Source organism: Nyctereutes procyonoides, unplaced genomic scaffold (assembly GCF_905146905.1).
Source record: "Nyctereutes procyonoides isolate TBG_1078 unplaced genomic scaffold, NYPRO_anot_genome, whole genome shotgun sequence".
NCBI classification, from domain to species: domain Eukaryota; kingdom Metazoa; phylum Chordata; class Mammalia; order Carnivora; family Canidae; genus Nyctereutes; species Nyctereutes procyonoides.
The window spans coordinates 52,347,210-52,370,552 of record NW_026575044.1 but is presented as its reverse complement, the minus strand read 5'-3'; the positions used below and the strand labels follow the sequence as shown (position 1 = coordinate 52,370,552).

The following is a 23,343-nucleotide window of genomic DNA, read 5'->3' as shown; positions in this document are numbered from 1 at the left end:
GGAGAAATAAAGAAGCAGACAGACTATCTGGTGGAAAGGAAATACCAAGATCAAGGCCAGCTCCTGTGTAAGCTCATGGGAGGTGTACCCAACCTACCCTAGGAGCAGTCAAGGCAGGCATCCCAGAGGAAATAACCACAAGAGAAGTCAGTCTGGCAAACAACGGGGAGGGAAAAGAGGAGGGCCTTCCAGACATGGTAACAGCGCACGCAAAAAAGCACGGCATCACAGTGCCCAGCACATTCTGGAAATGTTAATCTACACCAGAGGACAGCAGACTAGAAGACTAGAAAAGTATACTAGACAGCTCAAGTCTGGAGTTCAGTCTCTCAAATTGTTCTCAACAGAAAGCCACTGGATGGTCCCAGAACAGGGTTCAGATTTATTTTTCATACAATATTTACCCCCCCCCCAAAAAAAAAACAAAAAAACAAAAACGATTAATTCCAACATCTTTAGTGAGGCTGGTATGGCCATCACTTCCTCCAGGAAATCTTCTCTGATCATCTAAGACCAGGTCATCCAAACACCCAATTATAAAACAGTAGTTGGCGGGGGGGGGGGGGGGGGGGGGGGGGGTGGGTGGATCCCTGGGTGGCTCAGCGGTTTAGCGCCTGCCTTAGGCCCAGGGTGTGATCCTGGAGTCCTGGGATCAAGTCCCACAGCAGGCTCCCTGCATGGAGCCTGCTTCTCCCTCTGCCTGTGTCTCTGCCTCTCTCTGTGTGTCTCTCATGAATAAATAAATAAAATCTTTAAAAAAAAAAAAAAAAAAAAAACAGTAGTTGGGGCAGCCTGGGTGGCTCAGCAGTTTAGCGCCGCCTTCAGTCCAGGGCGTGATCCCAGAGATCCCGAATCAAGTCCCACATCAGGCTCCCTGTATGGAGCCTGCTTCTCCCTCTGCCTGTGTCTCTGCCCTCTCTCTCTCTCTCTCTCTCTCTCTCTCTCTCTGAATAAATAAATAAATAAAATCTTTAAAAAAATAAAAAATAAAACAGTAGTTGGTAGCAACACCGCCCGACTTCTTGTCCTTGACTCCCTCAACTCCGAGATCGTGGGCTCCTCGCTCATCTTGGCATTCACAGCCTGCGACAAAGCACGTGCATGACAAAAATGTACTGACTGAATGAATGCCGTTGTCAGACACTTTGAGTGCAAAACTATTTCCCCCATTCCTCAAGAAAGACTTCATATTCTCCAGCCCTCAAGGCAAGGTGTGCCCTGAAGTTTAATTTTTTATTAAAATACTTTTAAATACACTCATTTAATTCCAAACATGAAATACTATTTCTTTCTGAAGCAGTCTGATTTCTTTGTCACTCAAGGATGAAGAGACAGGGAAAGACCGGGAGTTACCACACCTCTCTTGGAAAGCCAGCACCTACCAGTCTGCAATTAGGCCCATCAGGCCCAGGTCCCCTACACACAGCTGTGATCTGAAACAGCATCACTGCCACCGCCTCCTCAACAACCACCACTTAGGGTCAGAAGCATCCCCAGTGCCCAGATTATAAGCAGCATGAGACCAGGGAAAATACCTCGTTAACGCCAACATCCCCACTGTGCCTAGTACAGTGGCTTGGCCAAAAGAAAAACACTTGGTAATGACCTATTAAATCAAAGATTCACAGAGCTCTGTTTGTGGCAGTACCACTGGAACTCTCACACCCTGACGCCTTACTTGTTTCTACAAAGGAAATCAGCGAGGCACACCACCCCTGCCAAAAGTAACACACTGATCGTTATAATAAAATTCCCCTTCCTCTCATCCCTCCATCCTCCAATTTTCTAAACTTCCTGGAACATTTTAAGAATAATCTTCTTTCTCGTTTGCTTGATTTAGAGCTAAAATGAGGTGGTAAGCAACTGGGATGGTTGGTAACTGTCGCTGCATATTATAGGCATCCATGCGCAGTACTGTTTTAGTTTAAACAAATGAGCTCAGATGTTCTGGCAGCAGGCAACTAACAAATCATCATATGCAGTAAATAAAAGTAAAATGGAGCTGCAAATATGCCAGTGTTTCCAAGACAATTACAATTAGAAACCAAATGTTTCTGAAGGCAGATTTGGGGCACTGGGAACATACAAAAAGGGGGCAAAAGGGCAGCAAATATTTATACCAATACAGATTCAATAAATTAGTACCACACAGAGTACTTCAAACTCATTGTTACATGTACACCACACAACTCCAGGTCAACTTTTTAAGTGTGGATAACGGGAGAGTAGGGATAAATTATGCAAAACTAGTCATCTCTCAAACTTTTGCTAAAAGAACTAAACTCTAGCTAAACCACCATACTGATCCAATGACTAGGTATCTCTTTCTGAAGCAATCCTTACATGTGATAAGGTATATCAGGCTCCTCCTTCTCAGTTTGGCCACTATTCTGGCAGCAACAAGAAGTCAAATGAAGTCACAAGAGTCACAGTTTTGCTGTGACACCCAGATGAAAGGGAGACCTATGGGATTGGAGATATTTTCCCAAGAATCCCAGAGTCTCACATACATATCCAAGAAAACATGAAACTGGTCTAGGGATTTTTCCAGTTTTAAGAACCTTCATGGACTTCCCTTAAAATAATTCAGCAATGAAGTAGTTACTAAAATTTGCACAACCAGAGGCAAATTCTTAAACATTACCACTGCCACTTCTGTTCCCTTCCTTCCTTTGATTTCATGAAGAGAATCTCCCTCACACTCTCCGCATGCTTCTATAAGAGACTCTAAGAAAAGTCTCCAGGGAATACCAGTACTACAGCTCAAGGATTTCTGAGTTGTCTCAAATAATCAATAAATCCATGCCACCTCCGTTGAATGTGCTAACATATAGCAAAACCAAGTAAAATAACCAGGAAGTGTAGGCAGCAGAGAAGAGTGGTATGAAAAAGTACAGCCAAAGAATGAAGAACCTCAATGTCACACTGAATTTGGATTTCATCCTGCTGCAAAGGGGAAGCCACTGAGCACAGAATCAAAAACACAAAGAAAACAACTCTCAAAGCAGCAGCAAGGTGTCTAAAGTATACAATAGTTAAATGTCTGATCCTGACTACAACCATCTGAAGATTTTCAGGAAAAAAAAGAAATGAATAGTACTAATGCCTCTAGTGATGTATATAATAAAGCCTAACCATGTACTCACAACAACACTATAACTAACTGCTGCAGCCAAACGTTGGGCCAGCAAACTTAGATAAACCACTAACTTAACTATTATTAAAGCAGAACACAGTCAAGTTTAAATGTTTAATGTTTAAAAATTCTAGTTGAGGGGATCCCTGGGTGGCACAGCGGTTTGGCACCTGCCTTTGGCCCAGGGCGCGATCCTGGAGACCCGGGATCGAATCCCACGTCGGGCTCCCGGTGCATGGAGCCTGCTTCTCCCTCTGCCTGTGTCTCTGCCTCTCTCTCTCTGTGACTATCATAAATAAATAAAAATTTAAAAAAAAAATTCTAGTTGAATTCCACTAAAATTATATACCAAATTGGAACACTAGGAAGAAATATCAACACAAGAATACAGAATGTCTCTGCAACCACAGAAGCCAGTCACTTTCATACTTCCACTCCAAGTGTATCTCAACGGTTCCCATCAATTAACAGACTGAGGCAACTGGCACATGAATTTCCAGTCACGTGGCCTGTTAACGTAAATGATGTATACCCCTGGCATAATGGAAAGAGTACATATTTTGAAGCCATGTGTTTAAGTTCCAGCTTCTTCGTTTCCTAATGGTATAACCAAGCCAAGTTACTTAGTCTGAGAGTCCTAGTTTCTCATCTGTGAAGCAGAGGTAAGGATACCACCTTCTATAGGATAGGGGTAAGCAGTATATGACAAGGTATGGAAAGTGCTCAGCACATAGCTCAATAAACGTGAGTTCCCAACCCACCACGGCAATAACACAAAACCATATGTAATAAACTATCAAATTTACATATATTTATTCCTTAACACACCTTACAAGTAATCTGCCAGCTTCCTTTGTCTTCCCCCCACCCCCACAACACAGGGAAGGATAAAACAAAAGTCAGTGATTTTTGAAGCAGTTTTACATGTTTTGTGTCAAACAACTGTACAATGATATGTTTGGGTTTTATTTATATTCATGTTTTACTATAGAAAAACAACCCTAGTGGATTATCAAGGTAATCAAAAGTCCTTATTCACCAAGTGAAATTGCTCAATATTAAGTAACTTTTAATAAATGGCAGAACAGAGACTCACATTTGGTAATTTTTCTTTTTTAAAAGACAATTTGGGGGGGAGCACCTGGGAGGCTCCATCAGTTAAGTGTCTGCCTTCAACTCAGGTCATGATCTCATGGTCCTGGGATCAAGCCCCACGTCAGGCTCCCTGATTGGCAAGGAGTTTGCTTCTCCCTTTCCTCTCTGCTCCTCCCTGCTGCTCGTGCTCTCTCTCAAATAAATAAGAAATCTTTTGAAAAATGGTTTTTATTTTTATTATTGTAAAAACAAACCATACAAAGGCATGAGGTAATACTACACAGCTATCAGAACTGCTAAATTTAAAAAAAAAAGGGTGACAACATCAAATGCTGGCAAGGGGGCAGAGAAACTGGATCTCACATATATTACTGGTGGGAATTTAAAATGATGCAGCTGTCAGAAAACAGTTTGGCAGTTTTGTATAAAACCAAACATGCTGGGGATCCCTGGGTGGCGCAGCGGTTTGGCGCCTGCCTTTGGCCCAGGGCGCGATCCTGGAGACCCGGGATCGAATCCCACATCAGGCTCCTGGTGCATGGAGCCTGCTTCTCCCTCTGCCTGTGTCTCTGCCTCTCTCTCTCTCACTGTGTGCCTATCATAAAATAAAAAAAATAAAAATTAAAAAAAAAAAAAAAAAAAAAAAAACCAAACATGCACTTGGTAACTATGCTTTTCATGGTGAGAATTTTGTTAATTTATATAATTATCATCTCACTAGGCTGTGTACCTGAAACTAACATGTCAACTATACTTCAATTAAAAATAAATTGAAAAAAATAAGAGAAACTTCAACCTGCACTGACCATATAACCCAGAAACTGCACTGTTGACCATTTGTCTCAAAGAAAAAAAAACTTATGCTCACCAGAAAACCTGTACACAAACATTCATAGCAGCTTTACTCGTAATAGTCAAAAACTGGAAACAATCCAAACATCTTTCAAAGGGTCACTGTCTAAACTATGGTACATACACAACATAGACTACTACTCAGCAAGAAAAAAGGAATGACCTACTGATATATACAACTTGAATAGATCTCAAGGACACTGTGCATAGTGAAAAGAGCCAATCTCGAAATGTTTACATACCGTATTATTCCATTTATATAACTTTCTTGAAATAACAAAATGATAGAGATTAAAAATTGATCAATGGCTGCCAGGGATTGGAGATGAGGGGGTGGGGGATGTGTGCGGCTATAATAGGGAAAGCACAAGAGAGCCGTGTTGGGATGAAACAGGTAAGTATCTTGATTTTGGTAGTGGCTACAGGAGTTTATACATGTGATAAAACTGTGTAGACTTATGCGGGATCCCTGGGTGGCGCAGCGGTTTGGCGCCTGCCTTTGGCCCAGGGCGCAATCCTGGAGACCCAGGATCGAGTCCCACATCAGGCTCCTGGTGCATGGAGCCTGCTTCTCCCTCTGCCTATGTCTCTGCCTCTTCTCTCTCTCTCTGTGTGTGACTATCATAAATAAATTTTAAAAATAAATAAATAAATAAATAAAAATTTTAAAAAATAGACATATACAATTTTGCTTGAACAAATTACACTATATGAATGTTTTTATAACTGGCTTTAACCACTTAATATGCTGTGGATCTTTCCCCCTTTCTATAACCATATGATCATTTTTAATGACTGTGTAATGTTACAGTGTACAGATGCATCATTTTAATTTTTTAGCAGTCTCCTTACTCATGAATATTTAGGTTGATAGCAATCTTCCTTCACAAACATTGCTATGAATGCCATTACTCATGTATCTTTCTACGTATATTTCTGAACTTGTCCAATTATCTCAACATAAACTCCAGAAATGCAACTGCTAGGTCAATGAAGACTTCTGTTCTGATGAATATTGCAAATTACACTGCAAAAAGATTTAACCAATTACCATTCCCACCAAAAGTGCGTAACTGTGGCCTATAAGCCCACACATATTCCTAAATTTGCAAAATTACAAGCCCAGATCTTTTGACACCAAATCCTGTGATCTCAATACTCAGATAAGCATATATTGACAGAAAGCAAGCATAAGCACCCATATGACACAGAATTTCTTTCCCCTTTGAAATGGCCTATTCAAAGGGATTCATAAAGGATGTGATGTCTGACATATTATCATGTCACTGTAAATTCAGAATAAATTCTATTTAACACCACCTAAACTCTTTCATCGCACCAGGCAGTCCATTTTCGTATGAAATAACATAGGGGCACATCAAGAACTATTACAGAGTTTACAGCTCCTTTGGATTTAAACTACATGTCACAGTCCTCTGACCTTAACTCTGGCCTTAACTTAAAAAATGATACCATTAACAAGTCAGGAAACAACAAATGTTAGAGAGGATGCAGAGAAAGGGGAACCCTCTTGCACTGCTAGTGGGATTGCAAGCTGGCGCAGCCACTCTGAAAAAGTATATGGAAGTTCCTTTCTTTTTATTTTTTTTTAAAGATTTATTTATTCATGAAACACAGACTGAGAAAGAGAGAAGCAGAGACACAGGCAGAGGAAGAAGCAGGCTCCATGCAGAGAGCCTGATGTGGGACTGGATCCCAGATCCCAGGATTACAACCTGAGCCGCAGCTACCCAGGTATCCCTGGAGGTTCCTTAAAAAGTGAAAATAGAGCTATCTTATGACCCAGCAATTGCCCTACTAGGTATATTACCCCAAAGATACAAATGTAGTGATCCAAAGGGGCACCTGCACCCCAATGTTTATAGCAACGTCCACAACAATTTATGAAAAGAGCCCAGATGCCCATCAACAGAATGACAATTACAAAGAATGGAATGGAATACTACTCAGCCATCAAAACAAATGAAATCTTGCCATCTGCAACAACATGGATGGAACTAGAAGGTATTATGCTAAGTGAAATAAGTTAATCAGGCAGCTCTGGTGGCACAGCGGTTTAGCGCCGCCTGCAGCCCGGGGTGTGATCCTGGAGAGCCGGGATCGAGTCCCACATCGGGCTTCCTGCATGGAGCCTGCTTCTCCCTCTGCCTGTGTCTCTGCCTCTCTCTCTCGCTCTCTCTGAATAAATAAAATCTTAAAAAAAAAAAAAGAAATAAGTTAATCAGAGAAAGACAATTATAGGATTTCACTCCTATGTGTAAATTAAGAAACAAAACAGAGGAGCATAGAGGAAGGGAGGGAAAAATAAAACAAGATGTAATCACAGAGGGAGACAAACCATAAGAGACTCTCAACCACAGAAAACAAACTGAGGGTTCCTGGAGGCGTTGGGGTAGGGGGTGGCATAACTGGGCGATGGGCAGTAAGGGGGGCATGTGATGTAATGAGCACTGAGTGTATATAAAACTGATGAATCACTGAACTAATAATCTATATGTTAATTGAATTCAAATTTTTTTAAAAAATGGTAAGTGAAGAGGACACAGAAATGTTCAGTTTTGATAGAAAAGGGAAAAAAATTAGCAAATATTAAGTAAAAAATTGTGGATACTTTTTCATTATAGAAATAGATGATCAGCTAGCTATATCAGCCACTTATGCAGAAAAAGTCTCCAAATGTCTTCGGCCTCAATGTACAAAGTAACAGGAGAAGAGGAACAACCTTATCCCTGCTAGTTAGATCTGCTCTCCACAACCTCGCAGATACCCCAACATCAGTTTGTTAATGGAAGAATGAAAAGACCGGAGCACTGTTTGAAGCACACGCCCCTCCATTCTTCAACACAGTACCACTGTGAGACGGCAAGCAGTTTCCAAAACTGACCAATAAACAAGAAAGAACATTTGTTGGTAGGGAAAAAAAGGGTAATTTCACATGAAGCCTGTAGTTCAAGAATTCAGGTTTCTGCAACCAAAATAAATATATAAAAAGGGTCATCTAATAAACTAAATACCTATTCCTGTTAATTGTCACACATGAAAATATGGAAGAGTTATTTACAGTATTTTAGTCAGCTGGTGTAAGAGGTCAGCCAGGCTACGGCTGCCAAGCCAAACACTCACCACTGCTGTTAGGCTGATAACTGAACTGACCCGTGACCGGTACCATCGAGCCAACAACACCCACCAGAAGAACTGCCTGTGGCCCATTAGCAGTTTCCACAGTCCACCACTGGTTCCCCCCACCCCCAACTCTTCCTTCTCTTTTCTACCAACCCATCTGTCTCATTCTTCATCTGTCCTCACTTTGGATTTTTGAGTAACACAAGAGGTACCAATGGATACTGCCAGGCCGTGGGGCTGGCCCTCGGGGATTAGAGAAAGAAAACAGAGGTTGAATAACACATAATCTTAGAAAAGAGGCTTACCAATTGGTTGTAAAACAACACTGCAACCTAAATAAGTCTTACCATACTCTCAATACAGAAGTATGTGGGTTCCCACATAAAAACAGATTTTTTTAAAAAAAGTTTTTAGGCTACAGAGAAAAATATTTTTAAAAACTAAAAATGTGACTAAGTATACACTTCATTAATTTGAACTCCACTAGTTTAGAATTTCAGCTGTTTGTCTAAAATGGAGTTTAAACTTTCAGGTTATATTTTTTAAAAAGTATTTCAACAAGGGAGGAGAAGGTTTAGGAAAAGTGTTATTTAACTTCTACAAAAAAAAATGGGTTTAAAGGGGCACCTGGCTGGCTCAGTCAGCAGAGCATGCTACTCTTCACACCTCACGGAAGTTGTGAGTTCAAGCCCCATGTTAGGTGCACAGCTTAAAGCCGGTGGGGGATGGGGGGGGAGCCTTTCTATTAAAAAAAAAAAAATTTTTTTTTTTTTTAAGTGAAAAAGGGGCAACCTGGGTGGCTCATCAAATGAGTGTCCAAATCATGATCTCAGCTCAGGTTTGATCTCAGGGTCATGAGTTCCAGCCCCATGTTGAACTCCACGAGAGAAATGTGTTTAAGGACTTTGGCATATTAATTGTTGATATAGGGATCCCTGGGTGGCGCAGCGGTTTGGCGCCTGCCTTTGGCCCAGGGCGCGATCCTGGAGACCCGGGATCGAATCCCACGTCGGGCTCCCGGTGCATGGAGCCTGCTTCTCCCTCTGCCTGTGTCTCTGCCTCTCTCTCTCTTTGTGACTATCATAAATAAATAAAAAAAAAAATTTTTAATTGTTGATATGGAAATAAATTTGATTAGATATAATTTGCAATTTATATAGACCTATAAACTATTCAAAGTGCTCTCAACATGGTTATTTCACTTCACTGCTTTCCAAAACCCTGAGAAGCTGACAGAGGAAACAGGAGCATTCTCATTTTATAGCTGACAGAGAAGAGCCAAGCAACCTGTCCAAGGTCACAATGTAAGAATAAACACATCTAATATCTAATACTCTTTCCATATGAACAGTATTTAGCTCCCTTCTGCAAATTAAGATTGATGTATTTATTTGAGAGACAGAAAAAAAAAAAAAGAGTTTATGAGCTGGAAGGAGGGAGGGAGAAGCAGATTCCCTGCAGAGCACAGAGCCCAAGGCAGGGCTCCATCCCACAACCATGAGAGCATGATCTGAGCCAAAATCAAGAGTCAGATGCTTCACCAACTGAGCCACCCAGGCACCCATTAGCTCCTTTTTTTTTTTTATTAAAGAAAACCCACATAACATCAATCTAAAACACTACTACTATACTTGGAATTTCTTTCTTTTTCTTTCTTTCTTTCTTTCTTTCTTTTTTTACTACTTGGAATTTCTATACATATCTAAAAGAAGTTATGTCATACATGCATTAATCCACAATAAAAATTATATCTGTGTTATAATTAAAATCATGTAAAGCTTATGTGAATGATAAAGAATTAAAGGAAAGAGAAAATGTTAAGCCTAATAAGTAAGTGGCAGGAGGATAGATGGACTTTTTTGTAACTGTTGTGGAATCATAAACTATAGTTGGGTCAGGAAGCTGAATTTTTTAATTATATATGCCCTAATTCACAGCTTTCAGCAATTTAGACTGGTTTTATTGTACTTACTTTAAGCACAAGCGTCTCATATGTGAATCTCAATAATGACAGATGATAATTCAGTTTTTCTTTTTAAGATTTTATTTATTTATTCATGAGAGAGACAGAGAGAGAGAGGCAGAGACACAGGCAGAGGGAGAAGCAGGCTCCATGCAGGGAGCCCGATGTAGGACTCGATCCTGGGTCTCCAGGATCACGTTCCGGGCTGAAGGTGGCACTAAACCGCTGAGCCACCCAGGGATCCCGATAATTCACAGTTTAAATCTTATTTAATAGAAAGCTAATGAGCAGAGAGCTGTTGGGGATGAATTATATGTAGATTTCTGAATACAGATTTGCTGACAACCAAACAATTAGGAGGTTCAAAAAAGAAACACTGAAAGTTTTGCCATAAAATGATTTCAAAGTCGACATTATGTTAATAGTGTCACGTTCGGCCCACAACACATAAACTCTGACAAAGATATGATATTTCATCAGTTTAACACACAAACTGAGTAAACAAACAACCATTCAGTGAAGTATGGAAGCATTTCTGAAGGCCTTTTTTCCCCTTAGCAGAGAGAAAATTAGAGAAATCATTCACAAAACTAACTAGAATCAGCCCATTCAGTGGTTAAACTGTGGGAATGCTAATGTTTTAAAAGGGCCTACTCATGGGAAAAAGTCAAAGGAGAAAAACTGAGTATGAGTTTATTATAGCAATTTTTAATGCACCAAGCAGAACCAGAAAGGTGTTCATATTCATGTGATTCACAGACAATCCTGTATGTTGTCATTCAACTGCCAAAATGAAAGAACTGTAACTGTTAAAATGTCCAAGTTTTAGCAGCCACTATGCAATGTAATATTGTCTTTATTTTCTCAAGAAAAGTAATAGAAAAAAAAAAAAAAAGACTTAAAAATCCAGATTCCAACCAACACGGCGAGAAAAGGAAAGAAGGGAGTACTTGCAATAAAAGGCACCTGCCCCTTAACTTTAATGTTTTAAGCAAAGCTATGGCCCCCATCTAAAGTGTTAGTTTGAGGGCGCAGTCAACCCCCCAAAACTCACACATATTCTAAAGGGGTCCTGCACAGAAAGGTATAAATGCAAGAACAGGAAATAAAGGTTCTGACTCAAGATGTAAAATCTGAACTTCTTTTGGTCCCTCACTTGGAGAAAATAAGATGCTCAAAAAAAAGCCGGATATTCTTTATTCCTTTACTCCCATGGTGAGGACGGGGAGCAGGCGTCTGATGACAGGAGCGGAGCTGGGGGCAGGCGCGGTGCCCAGGCCCCCTCGAGGAGCGAGAACAAGCACGCACCGCAGGCACGCCGAAGGGGATAACACGCAGAGCACACGGGCATCAAGAACTCAAAGAAAAAAATAATTTTACAATCACTGATTTGTTTCTGTCCATTAAAAACTTGTGACCGAATTTCACAGAAGCCTCTTCTCCTGGTTCTCAGCTGAGGAAACGGATCAAGAACCCGCGGGAAAGGATCACGCAGGCAGCGCCCGTGGACAGAGGCGAGCTCGGACACAGGCGCGTCAGCCGTGAAGAACGTCATGGCTCCCTCGACGGCGTGAACCACGGCTCTCAGACACCAAGTACTGCTGACAGGGACCCACTGCGCCCTGCAAGTGAACACCTGAACGGAATCTGGCTGATCTTTACTCAAAGGTCGGCACGTAATTTGATGCGCAGCTCTGCAGCCGTTATCTGAAGCTCAGGCCCGATAATGCTCCCAAGTGGAGATGGTGCAGCATGAGGGCCCACGGACCCGCCTCTGGAGCTCCAGAAACTGGGTTCAAGTCTGGTCCACGTGGGCCATGAGCTGTGTGACCTTGGACACCACCCCCTGCCCCGGGGCCGTTTTCCCTGCCAGCAGGACTGTCAGGAGATCTAACAAGGACAGGCCCGGAGGACAAGGAGCCCCACGCCTGGCCACACAGTAAATGCTCAATTAACCGCTCAATTCACAATGATGTTTCCGTTAGCCAAGTCTCTGGGCTGAATGTACATATTTTTTAATAATGTAAGAGGGATCTCTGAAAAAAAATCAGACTAGGAAATGGAACCTCTAATCTCTCATGATTAAATAAATAAAATCTTTTTTAAAAAAAAGCTCATTTTTGGACTATCATGCAACATAGAAAAAAAAAAAAACCCATAGCCAAAAGTCCCTATGTAATTTATTTCCTTGCTCACTGTTCTGCAGGACTTATTCCTGCTGCAGGTCCACACTTACATTTGCTGTTCCCTCTACCTGGACTATTCTTTCCCCCCATTTGGTGGCTCAGTTGGGCATCTGCCTTCAGATCCCGTTGTGGTCCTGAGATGGAGCCCCACATTAGACTCCTGCTCAGTGGGGAACCTGCTTCTCCCTCTCCCTGCCACTCTGCCTACTTATGCTTTCTCTCCCATTTGTCAAATAAATTAAAGTAAAATCTTAAAAAAAAAAGGCTAATTTTTTAAAGATTTTATTTATGTATTCATGAGAGACACAGAGAAAGAGGCAGAGACACAGGCAGAGGGAGAAGCAGGCTCCATGCAGGGAGCCCGATGTGGGACTCGATCCCAGGAACCCAGATCATGTCCTGGGTCGAAGGGAGTCGCACAACACTGACCCACCCAGTTGCCCCTGTTTTTATATTTTGTGACTTCTCTACAAGAAAAGATTTGTATGATTTAAAAAAAAAAAGACGAATCTACCAGCAAAGCCACTAAGAACTCACTCCACTTACGTAATTAGAGATATGCATAAAGACTTGGCTATAAGGAAGTTCGAGTTTTACATATAAACCCAAAAAAATAAACCAAACTGTCCAACATTAGTTAAATAAATTACTGACATCCATAAGATAGAATATTGTACAGCTGTCTAAAAGCTATGCTGTAGGGAAACACTGACATGAGGTAAATGTAAGTGACAGAAAGAACATGTGGAAGAATATGACGCAAACATTTTTAAATGAGAGAATTCACGGCATATACACCAGAATGTTAATAATGGTTACTTCTTTTGTCTTTCCTTTATCTTCTTTTAAGTAGGCTCCATGCCCAGCTCTGAGGACTCTGAGATCAAGACCTGGGCTGGGCTCAAGGGTAGGACACTGAATCCACTGAGCCACCCAAGTGCCCCAATAAAGGTTACATCTGATTGCTATGATTTTTACCCTTTTTGTCTTCTTTGTACTTTGCTGTATACAAAGGCACCAAAAGCCAACACTCATTACTGTAGTATCAAAAACAGGATGGGACACCTGGGTGGCTCTGTGGTTGAGCGTCTGCCTTTGGATCAGGGTATGATCCTGGAGTCCCGGGATCGAGTCCCACATCGGGCTCCCTGCATGGAGCCTGCTTTTCCCTCTGCCCCTCCCTCTGTGTCTCTCATGAATAAATAAATAAAATCTTAAAAAAAAAAAAAATCCCGGGAGCTTAGGGAAGGACTGTGCCAAGGGCCTCCTTCTTGCCTTGTTTGAGCGCCATCTAGTGCTCAGTACACTGTCCTCACGTAAGCTTCAAAGAGGACATTATGTAAGCAGAGACAACAGTAGAGTCCATGTCTGACCTGACTTCTAAAACAACTAATTCAAAAGAGTCGGAGGATTTCCAATCTTTAGGATAAAGCAGTCATCAGAAAAATCTGTTAAAATTTCTGTTTTTCATCCCTCAAATATTTTAGACTCTCAAGACCGAGCCTGTGCTCTTTTCTCAACTAATGGATATTTGGGATGCCTGAGTGGCTCAATGGCTGAGCGTCTGTCTGCCTTTGGCTCAGGTCATGATCCCAGGGTCCTCAGATGGAGTCCTGCATCAGGTTCCCCATGGGGGAGCTTCTCCCTCTGCCTGTGTCTCTGCCTCTGTGTTTCTCGTGAATAAATTACAATATTTTTAAATAAACAAACAAATGGATATTTACTCCCTGAAGAAGTGGAAAGTCAGACACTGTACATGTCTTATGGTGTTTTATCCTCCTCCAAAATCTAGACAGTAGGTATTATTTCCATTTTACAGAAGCATCAGTAGGCCCAGTGAGATTAAGCAGCTTGCCTAGATTCACAAAGCTGGTAGGCAGTGGGACTGAGATGCAAGACAAAGTTGGTCTGGCTCTAAAATCTATGCTCCCCCACGACCACGCCTCATTGTCTCTATTCTTTACAGGCCACCCCAAAAAAATCAACACATTTTTTGGAAAAATGATTCTCATTCTTAGTAAGTATACAAGCATGTAGGCCTCTAAAAAACAAAACCAAAAAAAAAAAAACCCCAAAAACAAACAGATCAAAAACAATCATAAATACAGAGAACTGGTTGTTGTCAGAGGGGAGGGAGGTAGAGGGATGAATGAGGTTAAGCGAATGAGATTAAGAGGTTTAAACTTCTAGTTATAAAATAAGTAAGTCATGGGATGAAAAGTACAGCAGAGAATATAATCAAGAATATTGTAATGACGTTTGGTGACAGATGGTGACTACACATTGTGGAGAGCACTGTGCAATGCACAGAATTACTGAATCACTATGCTGTACATCTAAAACTAATGTAACATTGTATGTCAACTATACTTCAATAAAAATTAAGTATGCACACTGTCACACTATTGCTGAGTACTACTCTCAAATCTAGAACTGTAAATTAAGTATGTTCAAATCAAGCATCAATTTAAGACAAAAAGAATTTTTAAAATATATATATATATATATATATTAAGATTTTATTTATTCATAGAGACAGAGAGAGAGGCAGAGACACAGGCAGAGGGAGAAGCAGGCATCATACAGAGAGCCTGATGTGGGACTCGATCCAGGGTCTCCAGGATCATGCCCTGGGCTGCAGGCGGCGCTAAACCGCTGCGCCACCGGGGCGGCCCACTTTTAAAGTATATTATGCTACAAGCTGTTCTGTTAGCTGGCTGTGTCGGTACCATAAGGACATAAGCCTCACATTTGGTTCTCCTGCCCTACTCTTCTGCTCCTTCCAATCTATCATTCAGCCTACCCCAAAAGTAATGTTCCTAAAACAATACTTTCACCAAATCCACTCAATAAGAACCTACAACTCTAATCCTCAGCTTTCTAACAGGTGAGGCTGCCAAAAAAATAAGCACCCTTCTCCAGGCCACCAGACCCAGGCAGCTTATCACTTTATCCTGCAACACCATGAATCATTTTGGGAAATGCTTTCAGTGATCCATAAAATCCGTTCCCAGCCCATTACATTTGTTTCTCATCCCTGCCAACACAAACTAGAAGAATTAATGGAAGTCATTTGATCATATTTTACTCACAGCACAAGAATCAGTGTTGTTTTGCTTTTTTAAGTAGATTCCACACGCAGCATGGGCCCAATGCAGGGCTTCAACTCACAACAACCCTGAGATCAAAACCTGAGATAAGATCAAGAATCACGTACTATGGTCTAAGTGTTTGCGTCCTCCCTCCCACGATGTGTATGCTGAAATTCTAACCCCCAAAGGTGATGGTATTAGTAGGTGGGCCTTTGGGGGTGATTAAGTCATGAGGATGAAACCTTCATGTATGGGATTAGTACCATTATTAGGCCCCAGGGACCTCTGGGTGGCTCAGTCAGTCAAGTGTCTGATTTTAGCTCAGGTCCTGGGATCAAGCCCCATTTTGGCCTCCCTACTCAGCAGGAAGCCTGCTTCTCCCTCTCCTTCTTCTGCTCCCCCTGCTTGTGCATACACACGTACTCTCTCTCTGTCAAATAAATTGATTTAATAAAATATTTTTTAAATTAAAAAGATAAAAAATAAATTGAATTGAATTTAAAAAAAGAAGAAAGGCCCCCAGAAAGCTTGCTCACTCCTTCCACCATGTGAGGAACAGAGAAGGTACTGGCTATGCAGCAAGAGGAGGGCCCTTACCCAACTGTGCTGGTACCATAACTTCAGATCTCTAGTCTCCAGAACTGTGAACAATAAACTCCATTTATTTATAAGCTACCCAATCGCTTATATTTTGTTACAGTGTCCTAAACAGACTAAGACAACATGAAACATTCCTTGAAAGTACATCTAAGACTGGTAACCTTGGTTGCCTGCCTCTAGGGAAGAGAACTAGACATATGGGAAGACAGAGGAAGAGAGACTTGCCACTTTTTAACCTGTGTTTTTTGAATTTTGGACAAGAAAGTACCATCAGTGCGCCCGGGTGGCTCAGTGGGTTAAGCAACTAACTCTTGATTTCACCTCAGGTCATGACCTTGGGGTCATGAGATGGAGCTCTGGGTCAGGCTCCATGCTCAGCGGGAAATCTGCTTGAGATGCTCTCCCTCTGCCCCTCCCTGCCTCAAATAAATAAATAAATATTTTTAAAAAGAATGTATTAACTTTTCAGACAAAAATAAATTATAATTGCTAAAATTCCATCTACATTGGAGATCCCTGGGTGACTCAACGGTTTAGCGCCTGCCTTCCGCCTGGGGCATGATCTTGGAGCCCCGGGATCGAGTCCCACATCGGGCTCTCTGCATGGAGCTTGCTACTCCCTCTGTGTCTCTGCCTCTCTCTCTGTATCTCTCATGAATAAATAAATAGAATCTTTAGAAAATAAAGATAATAAAATAAAATAAAATAAAAATTCCATCTACAGACACTATTGCTCTTCCATTTCTTCACATCATCTGCCAATACCAAGGAGGGCTCAAGCCTCTGATCAGGCCCCTGTGATTGACATCTCCCTCAGGCAAATGAGTGTCCTCCTGGTCCATACCCACACACAGAACTGTGTCTTGCCTCAGTGCCTATCTCCACGCTTTTTTCAGAGGTGTCTGAATTCTCTTTCCTGCTCTCTGCCTTTCTAAACCATTCACCTCTCTTGGTGAATCATTCATAACCCCTCAAAAATACTTTCCAGGATCCTAAAATCCTTACTATCCATGTACCTTCTAACGTTCTGTTTAGAACAAGATAACTGATCCTAAAACTGATTTCAAAAAAATAAATAAAAAACACCGAAGAGGTAATACAGTGGACCTTGAACAATGCAGGGGTTAGTACTTCTAACATATAATCTGCAGAGTGGAAAATTCACATATAATCTGCAGAGTTCAAGTCTGTGTTGTTCAAGGGTCAATAATAATTTCTGCTGAAGGACACGGGTGATGCAGTTAGAGTATCTAAATAAAATGAAAGCCTGATCTTGGCCTTTCTGCTGAAAACCTTTCAGCGGTTCCCACTGATACTAGGACAAAATCAAAACTGTTTTTTGTTTTTTTTTTTTTTAAACAAGGCCTCTCAAATCTGCCAGACCCCACCCCTCACCTCTTCAGTGGTGCACATGTGACATGTTCTTTCTCACCACAGGGCTTTCCCTCTGCCACTCAGCTACTGCGACCTGTCCTCTGCTGCTCCCACCCCGTGTCTGGCTCAGCACTCCGAGCATCACTCCTGCTTCAGCTGCCTCCAGAAAGGAGTACTGACTGAGGGCTACAGAGGAGGGAAGGAGACTTTCATTAAATATCCTGTGGTACTTTCTGGAATGTGAACCAGAAGTGAAAAAACAAACCTATGCCACTTCCTCCTGGAGATCTGTGACCCATTCTAACTCAGAAACTGAGATGCTGCTACTGTAACTTCTATCACAGCTTTTGTCATACTTCACTGTACTCATGTATTGGTTTACAGATGGATTATAAGTCCTTTGAAGGAAAGAGACAGTGTCTAGTTCATTATATCTTGAGAAGCAGGTGAATAAATAATAGTTTATAAACAGTTAAAAGTCATTTGGTCCAGTCGTTCTCAGTGACAAGCATGGCACATATCATAAATGCGTTCATACATACCATACGCTCATGTGGGGGTACCCAGATGCCCACGAACCAAAAAAAAATAATAATAATAAGCACAGTTTTGTTTCTTGTTTCTGCTATTATTAATTTAGAAATGTGTAAAATCAACCATGCAAGTAATTTAAAAATATTTCATTAAGAAAAATAAACAGCGGGAGGGGGTAGGGGATGGGTTAAGTGGGTGATAGATATTAAGGAGGTATCATGTGATGTAATGAGCACTGGGTGTTATATAAGACTGGATGAATCACTGAACTCTACCTCTGATATGGGTAATAAACTATGTTAATTGAATTGAAATTTAAGAAGGAAAAAGAAACAGCATATTACTTAAACTTTACTCTTAAATTAATCTGGATTTCATTTCAGACTTTTGCTTGACCAGTAATTTTAATAAAGTAAAAAATTAAAAACTATTGAAGAATCTAAAAAGATGTTGCAATCACGCGTGGAAACTCTAACAAAATCTGATTACTGCCAAAAATAATTTATAGTAAGGAAGGATGACATTAGCCCTAAAGGCCTTACAATTTCTTTTTTTTTTTTTTTTTTGGCCTTACAATTTCAAAAAAAAAAAAAATTGGCAGACACCAACTTTTGGCTGCAAAAATGGGCCGCACTTGAAAACAGCACATATGTACCCAAGCAATTCCAGGAGTGAGCAATCTGAAAAATGTCTAGATTCAGAGTCTCCCCTACACAGATTCATCTTAGTCCTGAGTAATTCACAAACTAGGTAATCCCATCCCTGACAATGTCCTTGAAGCTGCACCTGCTAGCTCAACGTCAAGATTCCACAGGTCATACATGGAACGCCAGCACTGAGGGGGGCAGGGCATCTCTCACACAAGGCTACACCACCACAAGCAAAGCCCCTGAGACTATTCCCCCACACACCCACAAGATGCACGTTATTCACACTTTTAGCTTTTCAGACTTCCCGAAATTTCACTAGGGTGAATTAAGGAAAAGGCCATCCTAAAGAATAACTAAATGAGAGCAGCAAAGACGAAGAGTAATTGACAAAGCCAACTACAGAGCCACCAGTAATTCAAACCCTGAGTGTGGCAAACTCCAGATGGGTAAGAAATAGACATAAATGGCTAACAAATTATTCCCATCACTGTTTCTTAAGACGCCCATTCTGCCCCCGGGGCTCCAGAGTGCCAGTTCAGCATAAATCAAGAGAACAGGCACATGCACATAATTCTTCAAAAGTACTTGGCTAGGGCAGTCCCGGTGGCTCGGCGGTTTAGCGCCACCTTCAGCCCGGGGTATGATCCCAGAGACCTGGGATCAAGTCCCATGTCAGGCTCCCTGCATGGAGCCTGCTTCTCCCTCTGCCAGTGTGTCTCTCTCTCCTTCCCGGACTCTCAATAAATAAATAAATAAATCTTAAAAAAAAAAAAAAAAGTACTTGGCTATTACATTTTCTCCTTTGCTACTTAAGTTTTAGAATGAGCTTATCAAGATCTCTCCACCTCACCCCCCCGGACCCCCCCAAAAAAGCTGTTGGGAATTTAACTGGAATTGTCTTCTCTATAGGTCAACGGGAAGAATAGACATTCTTATAATAGTCCTCCTAAACCTTTAAACATGGTTTCTCTCTCCATTTAGTTAAGTCGTCTTCAATGTCTTTTGGAAGACGGAGAAATACACTGTACTGTAGTGTACATAGGTGAAAAGAGAATTTGTTTTGAAGACAAATAATTAAGTCTCTTATATGCCTTTTCTTCTCTAAGTATTATTTCCACAGGAGCTGTGGTGCTCAGTGACAACTCCTCAAGGATTAAGGAAGTGGTTTCAAATTTTCCTGATGCTACAGCTGGCTCCGTTTGCCCTCTCCTGCCAATCCACAGCATCTTTAATTTTCCAAGGATCTCAGAAGCAGTACTAATAATAAGTAGCCACTTCATATAACGTGCGACAAATCCATGCTATCACATGAACTGCAAACTAAGCGAAACTTCCGAGGTCCAATCCAACTGTATGCAGAAGTTAGAAATTAATCTTTATTGCCAAAATATATAAATACTTCACAAAAAGGAAATACCAATAAGCCTTGGTCCTTATATACATAAAAATAAACATAACCTTGATCATTAAAGAATGATAAATTGAAACCATAAGGACCACACAACACACACACATACATAGAATTTTTTTTTTTTTAATTCACCATCAAAAGAGAGTCCTTCCAAACCTGAGGTTGAGGTAGGAGGGAAATACTTGTCACCATTATACTATTTTCATTATTGAAAACTGATAAGGGAAGAGACTTAAGTGTTTATCCTTATTTAATATATTAAAAACTGCATTTTATATAACCTAAATGATGAAGAAAAGCTCTTCTTTACAGAAAAAATTGCAGTTAATAAGTGTAGAAGAAATGACCAAATTAAAAATAGCATCATTTTGTAATCTCTTATGAAATAGCTGATTCAGACAAAAATCATCAATGGATGCTAAAATATACTAAAACCTCTGAGCAATCTTAGCAGAACTGATTATAAAACCATATATTTTCTGTATCCTGATGTAATACGGCATGAAGTATATAGCATCACTTACACAATACCCTTACCAAAGCTGTTTAAATTTTATTAAGTCTTTAAATCTGACTTCCAGTTTACAGAAAACACAAAGAATTTAAAAAGTTGAGAAATATGAGAAGCAATCAGGTGAATCCAGGAAGGTGGAACGTTCCACAGAAAAACAGAGCCAGTTTATTCAAAAAATTCATAGCATGGGGGGAAAAAACTGTGGAAGGGGCTGGAGAGTGAAAGAAAACCTCTCTTCTAAAGATATTTAAGAAATATAACTACCAAATGCAATGTATATACCTAATTTCGTTCCTTATTCTAGCAACTTATAAAACTGGGGAAATGTCAATATGGACTGGGTAGGAGGAATTATTGTTAATTTTGTTAGGTCGACAATGATATTATGGTTACAGAAGAAAAGTCCTTATTTTACTTTAAAACACTTAAGAAACAAAAATAGATAAAGCAAATATGGCAATAATCCAAATGGTTATTAATTATGAATGGATAAAATACGGTATGTTCATACAATGGACTACCTTTCAGAAATAAAAAGGAATGAAGTACTGATACCTGCTATAACATAACCAATTCAGAGATTTCAGGGACTAGAACATCTTTAGGGGGCCATATTCTGCCCATCACACTAAACCTGTAAAAAATAAAAAATAAAAACTTGGGGCACCTGGGTGGCTCAGGGGTTGAGCGTCTACCTTTGGCTCAGGGCGTGATCCCCAGGGTCCTAGGATCAAGTCCCACATCATGCTTCTCCCTCTGCCTGTGTCTCTGCCTCTCTGTCTCTCATGAATAAATAAATGAATTTTTAAAAAAAAAATGGGAATTTGATACTCTAGTCACTCTGTTATATATCAGTTTTTATAAGAAAGTTAAAAATGAGGTACTGGTTTTTATGCATTAAATTGGCATAGGTCAAAATGCCTAAAAATGCAGCAACTTAACAAAAATGTGGGAAACTGACCTTCTTATTTATACCCTGCTTGTAGGAGCATAAATTGGCATTACTTCCATGGAGCAGTTTAGCAATATCTACTAAAATTATAAATACACAGACTGACCCAGCAATTCTACTTTGGGGTTTTTATACTAGAGATGTATTTGTACACATGGGAAATGATGTATGCAGCATTATTTGTTGTAACAAAAGCCTTAAAAGAACATCCACAAACAGAAAACTGATTAAGTATATTCTACAGATACTCTGCAGCCATTTAAAATAAGACAAAAAAAAAAAAAAAGAAAACAGTTGCATATATATACAAGACACATTTTATTTAACTGGGGAGGGCGGGGAAGCAAGAAACAAGAAAAAAAAAGAACAAAAACCAAGGTATGTGTAGTATGCTAGCACTTGTGTTCAAACAATTCTGTAAAATGACATGAGATATATGCTTAAATAACATTTACTATTCTAGATGATTCAAAAACTGCTATGAGGAACCATCTCTGGGGGAAGGAAGGTGGCTGGATGGTAGAAAGAAGAGAGAAAAAATTATTTCCTTTCATATCTTTTGTATTTTCTACTGGTACATGTACAACAGAGGATGAATCAATGGACAGACAGGACATTAAAAACTTTTTTTTCTCTTAATCAGCATACCACGCAAGTTCATGTGGCCATCTACACAAATTTTCACAATCTCCAGGTAACCTTTTACCTGCTGGTTGGTGCAGGGAAAGAAAATGAGAGAAGCTGATTCCAGAACGGGTCGTTCTCAGAGACAGATTCTGTGCCCGATAACTTTTTTAAGTACTCATTTTTAGGAAGATCACCAATTCTGCTGCTGTTCGATCCCATCTTCTAATCTGGTAGATAAGTTGCCCTTAAGCCTTCATTTCCACAAGACAACCTATAAAGAATGAAAAGAAATTTCAAACTTGTTCAAAATTCATCATTTTATTTTTCCTGTCCTTGGCCTAGATGTAAAAGCAAAAAACAAAAACCTGTAAACTCTCTTAAGGAAATCACACTTCTCTTTATTTTTAAATACATTAGACACCAGATACAAAGTTACAGAGGAGGGAAATGGGGCTAAAATCTGTCTTAGCCAACACACACACAAAAATCCAAGTCTATGCTTACAGAATGTCGAATGAGCATATCTCTGCCTAAGAATACATCTCAAAGCAAATTCCTAACAATGACAAATTATAAGTTGTCTGAAAAATGAGGCTCCCTTACAATGAACAAAGGTGATAAATAAATACTAGATGTCTCGGGGCACCTGGGTGGCTCAGTCAGTTAGGCATCTGCCTTCAGCTCAGGTCATGATCCTGGGGTCCTGGGATCAAGTCCAGCATCAGGCTCTCTGCTCAGCAGGGAGTCTGCTTCTTCCTCTCCCTCTGCCCCCCCTCCCACCACTGGTACACATGCTCACTCTCACATGTGCTCTGTCAAATAAATAAATAAAATCTTAAAAAAAAAAAAAAAAAGACTAGATGTCTTAAAGGTGCTCAGGAGGCGGGCAAGAAGCTGAAGCGATGACCATGTGCTACCTACACTCAAGGGAGAATGATGTCCAAACTGAGTTACATGCTGCATAAGAATGGGCTCCCCATTCCAAAGCAGTCCCACTTACTTAGCATCCCTCTTCTTCTTCTGCTGTCATGCACATCAGCATTTGTTGGCATGCTGCTTCTTCTAAACCATGAAGCATCTGCATTTTTCTGACAATAAGAACTACCTTTGGGGATCCCTGGGTGGCGCAGCGGTTTGGCGCCTGCCTTTGGCCCAGGGCGCAATCCTGGAGACCCGGGATCGAATCCCACATCAGGCTCCCGGTGCATGGAGC

The 23,343-nt window shown here is 40.6% G+C and overlaps 1 protein-coding gene across 1 annotated transcript in view; it reads right to left on the bottom strand.

Annotated features, from left to right (window-relative positions):
- The window catches only part of DYM (dymeclin), a 346,418-nt gene that overhangs the window by 296,429 nt on the left and 26,646 nt on the right, over positions 1-23,343 (bottom strand). Inside the window, exon 2 of the mRNA XM_055324208.1 lies at positions 22,210-22,401. Within this exon, the coding sequence (XP_055180183.1) occupies positions 22,210-22,349 (140 nt within the window). The 5' untranslated portion in view covers positions 22,350-22,401. The remainder of the gene's footprint in view (positions 1-22,209; positions 22,402-23,343) is intronic.